This window comes from Hippichthys cyanospilos, chromosome 1, assembly GCF_059441005.1.
Source record: "Hippichthys cyanospilos isolate Australia breed blue-spotted pipefish chromosome 1, RoL_Hcya_1.0, whole genome shotgun sequence".
In the NCBI taxonomy this organism is placed as follows: Eukaryota; Metazoa; Chordata; class Actinopteri; order Syngnathiformes; family Syngnathidae; genus Hippichthys; species Hippichthys cyanospilos.
The window spans coordinates 5267774-5280706 of record NC_142369.1 but is presented as its reverse complement, the minus strand read 5'-3'; the positions used below and the strand labels follow the sequence as shown (position 1 = coordinate 5280706).

Sequence of the window (12933 nt, the reverse complement as noted above, 5' to 3'; positions counted from 1 at the left end):
ATATGTCTGGTAATGCCACATGAATATTTCAGGAGCCATATTTTACTCAGAAGTAAAAAAAAAAAAAAAAAAAAAAAAAAAAAACCCGAAAAGTAGTCACAAAAAGTTGAGGCGGACAGAAGCATAAGGAAATCTTTATTTACTTTTCTGTTGCTACGAGTCAGCATTCAAGATACACAAGAGACATAGTGGGAAGCCACAGAAGCTTTGGACATTTACGGCGGACAAGTCAACACTTCTGACTTCACGCTTCAACTCTATTGCTATGTAAACGGCCCGGTCAACGCTGGAACACTTTCTGGCCTTCGCTGCATTTGGAAATAAATATCAAATATATTATATATACATATATTTCTTATTGCTAACATCAAACAGAGATATAGAGTAGTTCTCACGGGGATGGTAATCTTCTCCAAATGTCATTTTTATGTTACAGAAAATAACAGTCTGGGGTAACTTTAGGAGGACATGCAGGAATGGGAAGGGATGGGTTTTGGCAGAGGGGCGAGGCGGGGGCGCGGCGTCACACAACGGCATCATGGGTTAGGGCAGCGGGGCGAGGCGCGGCATCACACAACGGCATCATGCATTTGGACGTGGGCTTCCATCCGTCTTCACTTGGCCACGGCGGTTACAAAAACATTCATTCCAGGGGGTCTTTCCTTCTTTTAAAAAAAAAAAAAAAAAAAAGCTGATGGTGCACCTTATAATCAGGTGCGCCTTATATATGGATCAATATTGAGATTGGTAGATGGGGAATGAAGTGATAAAGTAAGCTTGACCTGTTTCTTTTGTGTGTTTACAGTTGAACAAGGTTGCCCATATTGACATTGAGTTATGTTATTGAGAGTTTAGAGTTATTATTTGAGTTATTATTGTTATTACTTTGAGTATTACTATATTGTGATTGAAAAAGGTTTAAAATATGTCATTAATTGAGGGTGCGCCTTATAATCCGGTGCGCCTTATAGTGCAGAAAATTCGGTATACATAAAATCATGCATTGTTACTGTCATTTGTACTGAGTAAAATATGACTAGTTTTTGTGTGTAATGCCTTAGGGTATCGCGTTAGAGCAAAAAGTCATGCATTGCGGGAATGAAATGACTTTTGTAATACCTTACTCTTACTCCAACACTGGAGGCAAACGGCCAGCGCAAAATCTTGTCAGATGCCGCAGTGTGCATTACGCAAGGATGCTATTCTGTCTTTTCATCTTCCCATCACCATCCCTCCCTCCTCCCTCCCCCTTCACTCTCGCGTTTTCCATCCATCCATCCATGGCGCTCCACTGGCTGGCAGGCCAGCGCTGTGTCACATTATTCCGCCGCTGAGTGAATTACTCAGCTTCCATTAGGCTAACGAGAAAAGAGGGCCGCAGAGCGAGATGGCGAGGATGGAGGTCGGGCGTGGGGAGGAGATGGATGACGGGAAGGGGGGAGGGAAGCGGCATGGCCATCGCTGGGCAAGCTTCCAGACACAAGAGCGAGACCAACGTAAATGCCGTCGCCGTTACCTTTTGGGGTCAGCCTAAACGCAAAACATTGCAGGCTCCAACACCGGGGCTGGTCGCCGTATCTGGCCCGCCGCATCATTTTATGTGGCCCGCAAACAAACCGACAAATAGAAATTGGTCAAATAACCCGCCAAAAAAAATTGTTGGAGATCACTGATACAGTGGTACCTCGACTTACAAACGACTCTTTCTACCAAAAGTTCAACTTATGAAACGCTTTGGCGGAAAAATATTGTCTCTAGAGGCCAGAGAAAATTCAAGATACGTTGTTGGCATATGAGACAAGAGACACCAGCGCTTGCGCCAACATGAATGGAATGTAATAAACAAACAAAAAACAAGAATAGTAATAGTAATTAACAAAAAAAAAAAAAACTCGAGTTTGACACCTGTGCTTTACAGCAAACCAAATTGTCAAAAGTTAAAGACGACTTGCAAGTTTGATACATTAGCCAGAAATTTGAAGACAAATCGGCATTTCGTGGGCCACGTAAAGTGAAGTTGGCGGGCCGGATTTGGCCCCCGGGCCTTGACTTTGACACCCGTGCTTTACGGCAAAGCAAATGTTGAAAAGCCGGAGACAACTTGTGAGTTTGTTACATTAACCAGAAATTTAAAGACAAATCAAGGCCCATGAACCGCTCTTTCACGGGCCACATAAAGTGAAGTCTGAGGGCCGGATCTGGCCTCCTGGCTTTGAGTTTGACAGCCGTGACTTAGACCGACCACAAAACGGCCGAAGCCAGCGTATAGTGGCTAAGGAGCGATTGGCGGCGAGGACGGGACGGTTTCTTTTGTTTTTCCAGCCGCGGTGGCGGCCAACGGCAGCAAGACAGTCAAACTTTGACGTGCGGAAAAGACAAGCGACGAGTTCCCTCCACAGCCATTCGCTTTCCTCTGACATAAAACATGCACACGAATCTTATGGATGTCTAACAAGTCAATAAATAAGGATGTACAGTGTTGGAGTATTTGATGTATTATAAATTGGGCGGCGGCTATGGAGGGAAGCTCTGGCCTCTCTTGTGGTCGAAACCCGCCGGCGCGCCCTCCTGACTCCGCCCCCCTCCCCTTCCTGGAGACTCAGAGGTCGGTGCAGCGCTCTTGCTTGCTGTAGTGGTCAAATTGGCTCTTCCAGTGCATCATGTAAGAGGACCAGCGGTGGAACTCCACTTTCCACTGGCGCTCGGCCTCGTCGATGTTGTCTGCGCGGGAAACACAAGGAGAAACCGCACGTAGACAATGTTCCCAAAAGAAGAGATACCGAGAACCCAAGGTAAGGATCTTCTGAATGCGGAAGGTAGGAAAGTAGGAAAAGTAATCGATGACTATCAATGTTTTAACTTGATACATTTAAAGTCCATATTATAGGCAATGCGTAATGACTGTACTCGCTTTAATGACTCCGCTGTATGGCAATAAATGGCAATAGATTTTTAACACTAGGAGGTCCAGGTTTTCTACCTATAAAAACCAATGGGTGCCGAGTGGCACCAAGGATTTAAGCTAACGTCCTAAATCACCTGTAAACGGCTAACTTTGTTCTGTAACTAAGGCAATTCCTGGTACACAAGGATCGGGCTGACGATGTAGGCATATGTAATGAACTGTATATTTTTTGTGTACAGAAAACTGAACTCAATTCTTATCTTGAATGAAGTTTTCAAAATATGGGTCCGGGCAAACTCTTCCACCGCCACTCAAAAAAAAAAAAACATTGAAAAAACCCGACGTGGCTTCTCCAGGTCATGACCACATTTGCATGTGCGGTGCTCCCCCAGAAACATAAAGTTGGAATGCAACTTCTCTTCTGTTCAATTTACAGAACAAATTGAGCCGTTCGCAAGCTATTCGGGGTGCAAACTATAATCCTTAATGCTGATCGGTACTCTGGCGGTCTTTATAGGTAAAAGTGCAAAATGGCATCTCTTTGGCCTTTCTAGTGTTAAGACGCAATGGGCTGCAGCAGTGGGCAGGTCTCACCGGTGATGTTGAGGAGGCGCGGCAGGAAGTGGTTCCAGAAGGCGCACATCTGGTTCCTGAGGCCCCGGTGGACCTTGACGGGCTCCGTGTTGAGCGCCACGTATTTCTGCTCGGCCACGGTGAACGGAGGCCATCGCTTCCTGCTCTCCACCGTGCCGTCGGCGTTCGCGTTGGGGTTGCTGAGATGGCGAGTGCAGGTGAGGGGCGGGACGGCGGGCGGGCGGAAGGATCTCGCTCTCACTCTCACTCACCCGGATCGCGCAAAGTTGGCCCAGTATCTCATGGTGCGGCGGCTCAGTTTCTCCTCGTCCTGGGTGTAGTTGAATCGCTTGTCCAGGGGCAAGCCGAAGACAAACTCGATCTCGTAGCCGTGGATGACGCCCATCCATTCGGGCCAGGGAAGGTTGGACGCCCGGTGGTCAAACAGGTACAGGAAGACCCCTGGGGACACGACCGCGCCACAACCTGTCTCCTTTTCTCCTCTTTATTCCTTCTTTCTTCTTACTTTGCTCTCCTTCCTCCATAGCCCTTCGTTTTGTTTTTATTCTTTTCTTTCCCTCCACTGCTGCCTTCCTTCTTCTCTCTCCCTCCCTTCTTCAGTTGTTCTGCCTTTCCTTCATTCCCTTCTTCCACCTTCCTTTCTTCCCCTTCACATTCCTTTTGTTTTCCTTCCTCACTCCCTTCTCCTTTTCTTTTCAGCCCTTCTTTCCTACTTTTTTCTTCCTTCTTTTAACATTCCTTCATTCCTTTTTTTCTCTCCTACCTCCCTTCCTTCTTTTACATTCCTTCCTCCGTTTTTTCTTTCCTTCCTTCACATTCTTCCTTCATTCCATTTCTCTTTTCTTCAATACTTCCTTAACATTCCTTTTTTTTCTCCCTTCCTCACTTTTCTCCTTTGCCTTTCTCACTCCCTCCTTTTCCTTTCTACCCTTCCTTCCTACTTTTCTATCCTTCCTTCCTCCACATGGCTTCATTCCTTTTTTCTCACCTACCTTCCTTCCTTCTTTTCCTTCCTTCTTTCACACCCCTTTCTTCCTTTTTTCTTTCCTTCCTTCACATTTTTCCTTCATTCCTTTTCTCTTCTTCTTTCACACTCCTTTTTCTCTCAATCACTCACTTTCTCTCACTTTCACTCAATGACTCCTTCCTTCGATCCCTCTTTCCTTCATATCCCTTCCTTCCTTTTCTCTCTCCTTTCTTCTTTCCTTCAAATTCCTTCCTACCTCTGATTTCAAAACAGGTAAATGTGTGAGGAAGACACTTCAAATCGATTCGACTTGACGGTCATTTCCGCCTTACTTTGCAAGAAACTTTGCAAGCAATTGTTTTGTTTGACGGGTGTGATTTTGAAACGCCTATTTCTGTTGTCCCTGTGTCCCAGTTCTGCATTCCACCAAGACACGGCGTTACGGGCTCGGCGGTTTGGAGCGTACCCGCGTTGGACTTGAGAGCGTTGTGCTGAGCGAAAGCGCGAGCGAAGAAAGCCAGAGGACAGATGACGTTGTGGTCGCCCACGATGTCATCTAGGGCGTCGCGGTTCTTGGCGCCGTTGTTCTCGTCCATCCAGTCCGTGTACTGCAGCACCACCGCCTCCAGTCCGATGTCGTTGGCGTGCGGGACGCTCAACTTGGCCCCTGGCCGAGGGAGGCCGGCGTGGGTCGGCGCCGGCTAGCCGCCAGCGCGCAGGATGGCGGCGACGGCGGCGGGGGGAGGGCTACCTTCCAGGAAGTCGCCCCTAGAGATGAGACTGTCGTTGTCCTTGCTGAAACCGGGCGCGCCGTACAGCAGGAAGTAGGTGCCCTCGTCCTGGTTGACCCCGAGGAGGACCTGAGTGTCCTTAAAGTTGCCGGCGTTGAGCATGGCCTCTGGCGTGTCTGGTACAAAGTCGCCATCCACCACCGGGACAAAGGAAAAGCGGAAGATGGACATCCACGGGAGGACCTGCTCGCGAGACGGCACAAAAGCGCTTGGTAAAACATCATCCACTCTCAAATTTCCCTTCATCGATGCATTTGGAAGAATTCCTTGCTTATTCTGCTCTCTCAGCAACGGCGGGGTCTACTTGTCGGAGGAAGCTAGCTTCTGCAGCCGGGGATGGGTGCGCCAAGGCCCCCGCCCTTGGCTGCCGCCCAGCTCACTACGTACCCGACCTCTTTGGCCCCTTTTACAGTTGGCGAGCCCATGTGAGGCTGAACCCACATCGTCTCTTGGGGCTTTGCCCGGCCGGGCCTACACCAGGGCCTACACTCACCTCCAGAGAGGGACCCGGCCGGGTGACCCGCGTCCGGACAAGGGAAAACTAGATCCGATTATCTTACTCGTCATAAGGGGTCTATGAGCCGTATTCAGTCTGGAACCTCACCTCTGACCTGGTTATCATGGGTGACCCTACCAGGGGCATAAAGCCCCTGACAACTTAGCTCCTAGGATCACTGAAACATGCAAATAATGACATAATAATTATTCCTATTTCAATTTCATAAATATACAGTGTAGTTACTTTTGCTATTATTGCATTTTTGCATTTCTTTTACATAAATGGGTACCCCGCCCCCCCAAAAAAAAATGTATGGCTAGGGCTGATATGCGACTGAACAGTTTGAGGGGTTAAAAGTAAATATAGAGTTATATAAACATTTATTTATATTTGCCAATGTTATGACCCTGTCAAAGTCAACCCAAGTTGGGCGATAATAACACCGGGCTAGTGAAAAATCCCAGTGACACCCAGTGATTAAGAAGAAACCTTTCATGTTATTTGGAGAGTAGTCTGATGAGCAAATTGGAAAAAGTGCCGCGTCATATTAGTCGTCGGCGGGAGTAACACGCATGCCAAGAGGCCAAGGAGGTTACCTGGAACTCCTGGTCGATGAGCTCCTGCGGCGTTTTGGAACGCAGGCAGTCGACCATTTCTGTGTCGTTGCCCCAGCTGCAGCCCACCAGCTTGGCCAACTGCGTGGCCCGCCGGCGGGCCTCGGCCGGGCTGACGGTGGCCCAGGGTGTGTTGGGGACCCCGCTCTGAAGGATGGCCCTGGTGAAAACGGGCCGGCTGTCCGGAGACAGGAGGTGGAAGCCCACCGATGCGCCGCCAGCGCTCTCCCCGAAGATGGTCACCTTTTATTTAAGAGCGGACCAACAAGGCCGAGCATCTCACGGCGAGCCCGCGGCAAATCCCGCGTGCGCCCGCCGCCGAGACGGAAAGAACCTGCTTGGGATTGCCGCCGAAGTGGTGGATGTTGTCCTGGACCCACTGCAAGGCCATCCTCTGGTCCAGGAGGCCTACGTTGCCGGGAGCCTCCGACGAGCCGTCCAGGGCCAGGAAACCGAAGGCGCCGATGCGGTAGTTCATGGAGACCACGATGACCGTCTCGGTGTAAGCCAGGTAGCGCCCGTCGTACACGTCCAGGGACGAAGAACCGCTGTAGAACCCTGCAAGAACAAGAAAGCTTTCGCTTATTTCAATAAATATCAAACTAGACGTAACTAGACGCGTTTGTAAAATGTTTCGTTCCTCGAGGCGTTTGTAACTAGAGGTACCACTGTGTATGAAAACAGTTTCAAAATAAGGCCATTCACTGAAGGTGCGCCTTATAATCCGGTGCGCCTTATAGAGTGGAAAAATGGTAGTCAAACTGGAATCGGTGTGAAAAAAAGTCAAGCATTTCCCAGCAATAAGCACGAGTGGCCAAAAAAAGCGTACCTCCGCCGTAGATCCACACCATGACGGTGAGATTGTGCGGTCTGGGCGACGGCGGCACCCACACGTTGAGGTAGAGGCAGTCTTCGCTCATCTCCCTGTTGGGGTTCCACATCTCGCTGCCAGTGAAGCCGGGGAAGGTGGTGTCCACAAACTGGAAGCAGGCGTTGGGGTAGTGATGGGCGTCGTACACGCCCGCCCAGTGGCGCTTGGGCTCGGCCGGCCGGAAACGGCCCTTGCCCACGGGCGGCTCGGCGAAGGGGATGCCCAGGAAGGCCGTCACGTGGCCCCGCTCCAGCACTGGCATGTGGACGCCCCGCACTCGACCGGCTTGGGTGCCGACGATCAGGTCGGCCTCGCTCTGACAGGACCCGCTCGCGAGCAGGATGGACAAGAGGCCGAGGGGGGACAGGAGAACGACGGCGGACCGCATGACGGCGACCACGGCGGCTCCGATTGCTCTCAGACCTGCGGGCGGACGCCGGATAATTGGATGAAGAACAGATCCCGGCGGAAGGATAAATCGGATGAAGACGTAAAAGCAAGGACATCGGCAAGCATCTTCAAGGTGATCGCGCGCTTCACCCACTGGCTAAGAACAGGCAATGGCAAAAACGAAAGAAAAAAATAAAGATGGATTGTGAAGGAAGAAAGAAAGGAAGGCGAGAAAAGGAGATGAAGAAGGAATCAAGGAAAGTGAAGGAAGGAAGGAAGGAAGGAAGGAAGGAAGGAAGGAAGGAAGGAAGGAAGGAAGGAAGGAAGGAAGGAAGGAAGGAAGGAAGGAAGGAAGGAAGGAATTACCCCAGGCTTTGGTTTGACATGTTTAGTGTAATTGCAATAAAATAACAATTTTCACCAAAATTATTCTCTTGGTTATTTTTTTTCCATTTTAGACGGAGCTGTAACCCATATAAACACTATAAGAAATAATTATGTTTTTGAAAGTTGATCTACTTAGCTTTTTTCTTTTGTTAATGTTAAAAAAAAGGTTGTTTTTGTAGATATCCCAGAATGGACATCTCTGCCCAAAACTCGCATTTTTGTCAATAAAACAAAACTCATCTCCGCAACAAAAGCCTGCTTTTGTCAAAACGCATCCCGATTTCGTTGGTCTCATCCTCCAATTCTGTTCCTGGGGCTGGAACAAAATTATTCTCTTTCCAAGCGAAACAATGGCGAAGCGTGTCTTGCGAACGGATAGTAACAAAATCTCGGGAGACCTTCTTGAGCTTCCTCGCGCGCTTCCATGCAGTTATTGTTCTCCAAAGTGACATTTGGGAAGCCGTTGACATGGCCAGAATAGATATTCTGTACAACAGAGTGGGAAGGGTCCAAAATAGTGGCGATACCCTACACATGGGCACACGCAATTTGCCCTAATGCTCCTTTTGTTGCCACGGCAACCATACATTGCAAAACATAAATAGCCGCCTCCAAGCAGACAGCTGCTGGACATCCATGCATTGTGCTACATTTACTCTGCTGCTCTTTTTTAGTCAGTGCTTCGTCACAGCTTAGTTTAAGGCTAAAATATCAAGTGCATGAAATACAAATGACAATGCTTATTTTATTGCAATTACATTTAACATTATAAATATGACTGTAAATAAGATTACCCATAAAAAATGTATAGGAATATGCATAAAAGGACACATGCGATATCTCTTTGGGTTGTTCCGCCTGTCGCTAGCACTTTAGCAATGACATCACACAGGAAGCACTTCGCATGACCCCAAACTAAACTTAAATAAACTTACACACCCAAAATATTGCTCCTGTGGACTTGTAAATAACAAATATCAAATAAAAAGGTACAAATGAAATGTCCTAAAAAGGTTTCTCTTTCTCTCTGCACTCATCTCGAGGCAAACAGGGAACTGTATTCATATTGTCAATTGCTACAATTAATAGGATTAATTTCAAAGGTTTAGGAGCGTTTTTTATTATTATTATTCTTTGCATGATACATTTTGACTATTGTGCCCTAATGTAACTCTCATATGCATTTGTTACTGCTTTGATGCATTTTTAGAAGTTAATAATATTCATTTAAAGGGTTTAGGAGCATTTTAGGGCGATTGGACCGAATCAGGCAATTTACATGTAAAAAGCGGCTCTACTTATGAAAGATTCATGTTACAATATTACCAGTACTTGAAAAACGAGTTAATTTCATCAGTAGAAGCACCACTTCATTTTCAATAAAAGAAGCGAGCAAGCTGAACCAATGTCCGAGTCTATTCTCATTCACACACAGGAATAACACTAAACCATTTATTAGTTGCAGTTTTTTTCACATTCACACGATCATAAACTTGATGAAACACGGATGTGGATGCTGCGCAAGGAAAAGGAAAAACAGCTGCTTGAACTGCTTGAAGCACGTTACCATGGCGCTGCGTTCACTGACCACTCATGTGGGAAATCTGAAACACACTTAATTTTACGCGCAACAAATATATCCTTTACGGATATTAATACAAGAAAATATGAAGACTTTTAAACAAGATTATTCTGTTTTGTTCTAGTTTTGACATTGTTGCCAAAGTGCTGGTCCATCTTATACACGTTAACAAAGAAAATACCGGAATTTGACCCCAAAATTAAGGGTGTGTCTCATACACAACTGTGTCCTTTATTTGGGGAATTATGGTACTTTTTTTCTTCTTTTTTACGTGTATTCTTTTGGATTTATCGTCTCTGTATTATTCTTTGATATGTTCTACTATTGTTGCCTTGTTGTTCAGAATTGCTTTTGATAGATTTCTTATTCTGTGTTGAGATTGTTGGCTAAAAAAAAAAACAAAAACACACACATGCATAAATATTTAAAAAAAAAAAAGGAGTCACCTCTCGGCAACCTTGCCACGGTTGTTCCCACGGAAGTATATTGAGGGAAGTGAGCCGGTGGCTTCCCCCTGATGCATATGTTTTGAAATCCACTCCTTGCGGGCCGGTATCCTGCATGTTTGATTGATTGCTAATGATTAATGATTAGCAAGGAGCTTGTAAACAATCCTAATCATTTGAATCAGGTGTGTTGATAGAGAGCATTGAAAAACATGCAGGATACCGACCCTCAAGGACTGGAATTCCACACCTGTGCCCTGATGTTTGGATGGGAAAAGAAGCCTCACAGTACCATGCTAACACTTTTGAGTGGGATGCGTGTCTGTGGCAAGTGTAAGAGAGGAGGCTGCGTGTGTGGTGGTGTGCGTGTATGTGGGGGGTGGGGGGGTGGGGGGGGGTGGGGGTACCCAGTGGAAAGAAAGTGTGTCGCTTCTCAAATTAGACCAAGGAATTTGTGTATGCAGTTCACGGGAGGATTGAATTTACAGGCAGAGACAGAGGCATGGGGGGGGGGGGGGGGGTCATATGTTTCCAAGTTCAAATCCCCTCATGGAAAAGGACATGTCAAGGAGTACATTGATCCAGCGCCAACGATGAATTTGCAAGAATTCAATGACAATGGGCTAACGGACTTTTGCTTCAAAGTGTCAACAAGCCAATAAGCCGCCGACTTATTGGACTGGCAGCGGGGGAATTTTCCATCTGGCAACGGCACTGCAGCACAAACATAAACATGTTCAATTCAGCAAATGCTACGAGGACGCATCAGGAGAAAAGTGTAGAATATTCGTATGTAGGTTAACCTATATTTGTTCCTGAAACATTTTCAGTTGGAATTGACATCTCTACGGCACATGTCATGAATCAAAGGCATGATGATTCTAATGACCAAAACGCAGACATAACGACCTAACCAGTGCGGGGTATGTCGCCATGTTCCTGGGGAAAAAAGATAGCAGTGATTGCATGGACTGAAAGTATATGGACTTCCCCCTACATCCCCCACTATAAGAAAGTGATTGTTTCCTTACTGTAATGTCTTGTGATTTATTATGATATAGCAAAGGCGTGTTGCCATATGTACTGTGATTTATTGGGCAATGTTTCTTAAAAAAAAAAAAAATACATCCTTGGCATTGAATGAGTTCAACTGGTTGAACTGATTGCTTTATTGAAGAGTCATAAATACTTTCACAGCTGACTATAAACTAAAATGAAATTGGCATTAATATATGTATTATTTTATTGGTAATCCAAATGATTTTACAGACCCCCTACAGTCAGGCCATGTACCCCCCCCCCCCTCCCCCCACCCCACCCCACCCATCTTGAGAACCACTGCGTTGACATTAATTTCTAGATACTTAAGCAATAAATCGATACTTACAGTAAGTAACAGGGATTGAATGTCTGGATTCCCAAGGCCCAAAAAAAAAAAAGTGAAAATACGTCTCTGGCATTGAATGATCTTAATGGGTTGAGTTGATTTTCTATTTCAATTTCAAATCAAATAACATGAAATTAACACAAATATATGTATTCTTCTTATTGATAAACCAAATGATTTCACGGACCCCCTGCAGTCGGGCGAAGACCCCCAGGGGTCCGCGGACCTCACTTTGAGAACCCCTGCATTAAGGACATTCATTTCCAGATACTTAGGTATTTGGGATTGAACGTCTGCGCTCTTAAAAAAACAAACAAAAAAAACGTGAAATGCGTCCCCGGCGTTGAATGAGTTCAATTGACTGAATTGAGTACTATAATGAATTTAATATAAAAGTACATGAAATTAACAAATATACATATGTATATATATTGTCGATTCGATTGGGTAACCATGGCTACGGGTGATGTTGCGAAGAGCAACTTAAAGGGCATCCTGCCGTTATTCGTCGAATAGGCTAACCGCGGGCGGACGGACGGACGAGGCGAACGCAGCTCGGCAGCTGGCGTCGACACGCACGCCGAGCAAACGGTTCCGAGGAAGGCGAGTTCGCGTCGTGGGAACGGCGAATCCGGAATCCGCGTACCTGTCGGCAAAGCCAAAGTCGCCACTTGCTAGCAGGCGCCCCCAGCTCGTCCTTTTCTTCTCCCGCCGCTCCTTCTTCTTCCTTATCGAACGTGCCAATGAACAGTGAGCCTAAAATGCGCGTTGGTTCCTTCCTTCGCGGGGCTCACGACATCCAGCCGCAGCGGCAGCAACCGCAGCAGGACGTCAACACTCCAACGCTGGGGTCTGGAGGCAGAAGGGGCGGGGCGGGGACTGCAAAGGGCTCGTCAAGTAATCTCGCGAGAACTCGCAAAAACTTCACTTCCATCAAGTTGCATTGTGAAGCTACGCGGGAATAACACGACTACGGAAAACTCAAAGTGTCAATATTAAAAATGTAAATGAATACGTCATTGAGCAACGCTTATTTCATTCCTTATACGTTTCATTATTCAAACAAATATAGACCGACAGTGTCGAAATGAAATAAGCACGCCATTAAATATTGAATTATACAATTAATATGGAATTTGATATTTCAAATAATAAATCAATTAATTGATGTAAGGATATATAAATAAGGTATGTATGTGTGTGTGTGTGTGTGTGTGTGTGTGTGTGTACATATATATATATATATATATATATATATATATATATATATATATATATATATATATATATATATATATATATATATCAATTAAAATAAAAATTAAAGTAAATTAAAAAACGATTCAGTATTCTTCTTAAAAATGAAACATTAAATGACAAATGTCTTTATTTACATGAAATATTTAATGGTATATTTATTTTGGTCCTCCACACCTATTTGGCAAATATTATAAAATATGAAAACAATTGCATTTTAAGCATATTTGTGAGTCACCATAT

At 45.8% G+C, this 12933-nt stretch overlaps 1 protein-coding gene across 1 annotated transcript; it reads right to left on the bottom strand.

Moving 5' to 3' along the window:
* Positions 1-118: 118 nt before the first annotated feature.
* On the bottom strand, positions 119-12296 carry ache (acetylcholinesterase (Yt blood group)). The gene is made up of 9 exons (XM_088424281.1): positions 12080-12296; positions 7200-7664; positions 6705-6928; positions 6353-6613; positions 5218-5440; positions 4933-5133; positions 3751-3940; positions 3500-3678; positions 119-2721 (listed from the first exon to the last, which is right to left on the bottom strand). Exons 2-9 carry the CDS (start codon positions 7627-7629, stop codon positions 2600-2602), a joined length of 1830 nt encoding a protein of 609 aa, XP_088280407.1. The 5' UTR covers positions 7630-7664; positions 12080-12296; the 3' UTR covers positions 119-2599.
* Between the last annotated feature and the right edge of the window lie 637 nt (positions 12297-12933).

What these genes read in the sequence shown, in the direction of transcription:
- ache (XM_088424281.1), bottom strand. Translation starts at nt 7,629, where the DNA reads ATGCGGTCCGCCGTCGTTCTCCTGTCCCCCCTCGGCCTCTTGTCCATC. An exon ending in CGCTCTCAAGTCCAACGCGG is followed by an intron (nt 3,941 to 4,932) that starts GTACGCTCCAAA and finishes TCGTGTCCCCAG; the next exon opens with GGGTCTTCCTGTACCTGTTT. An exon ending in GCGCCTCCTCAACATCACCG is followed by an intron (nt 2,722 to 3,499) that starts GTGAGACCTGCC and finishes TTTCCCGCGCAG; the next exon opens with ACAACATCGACGAGGCCGAG.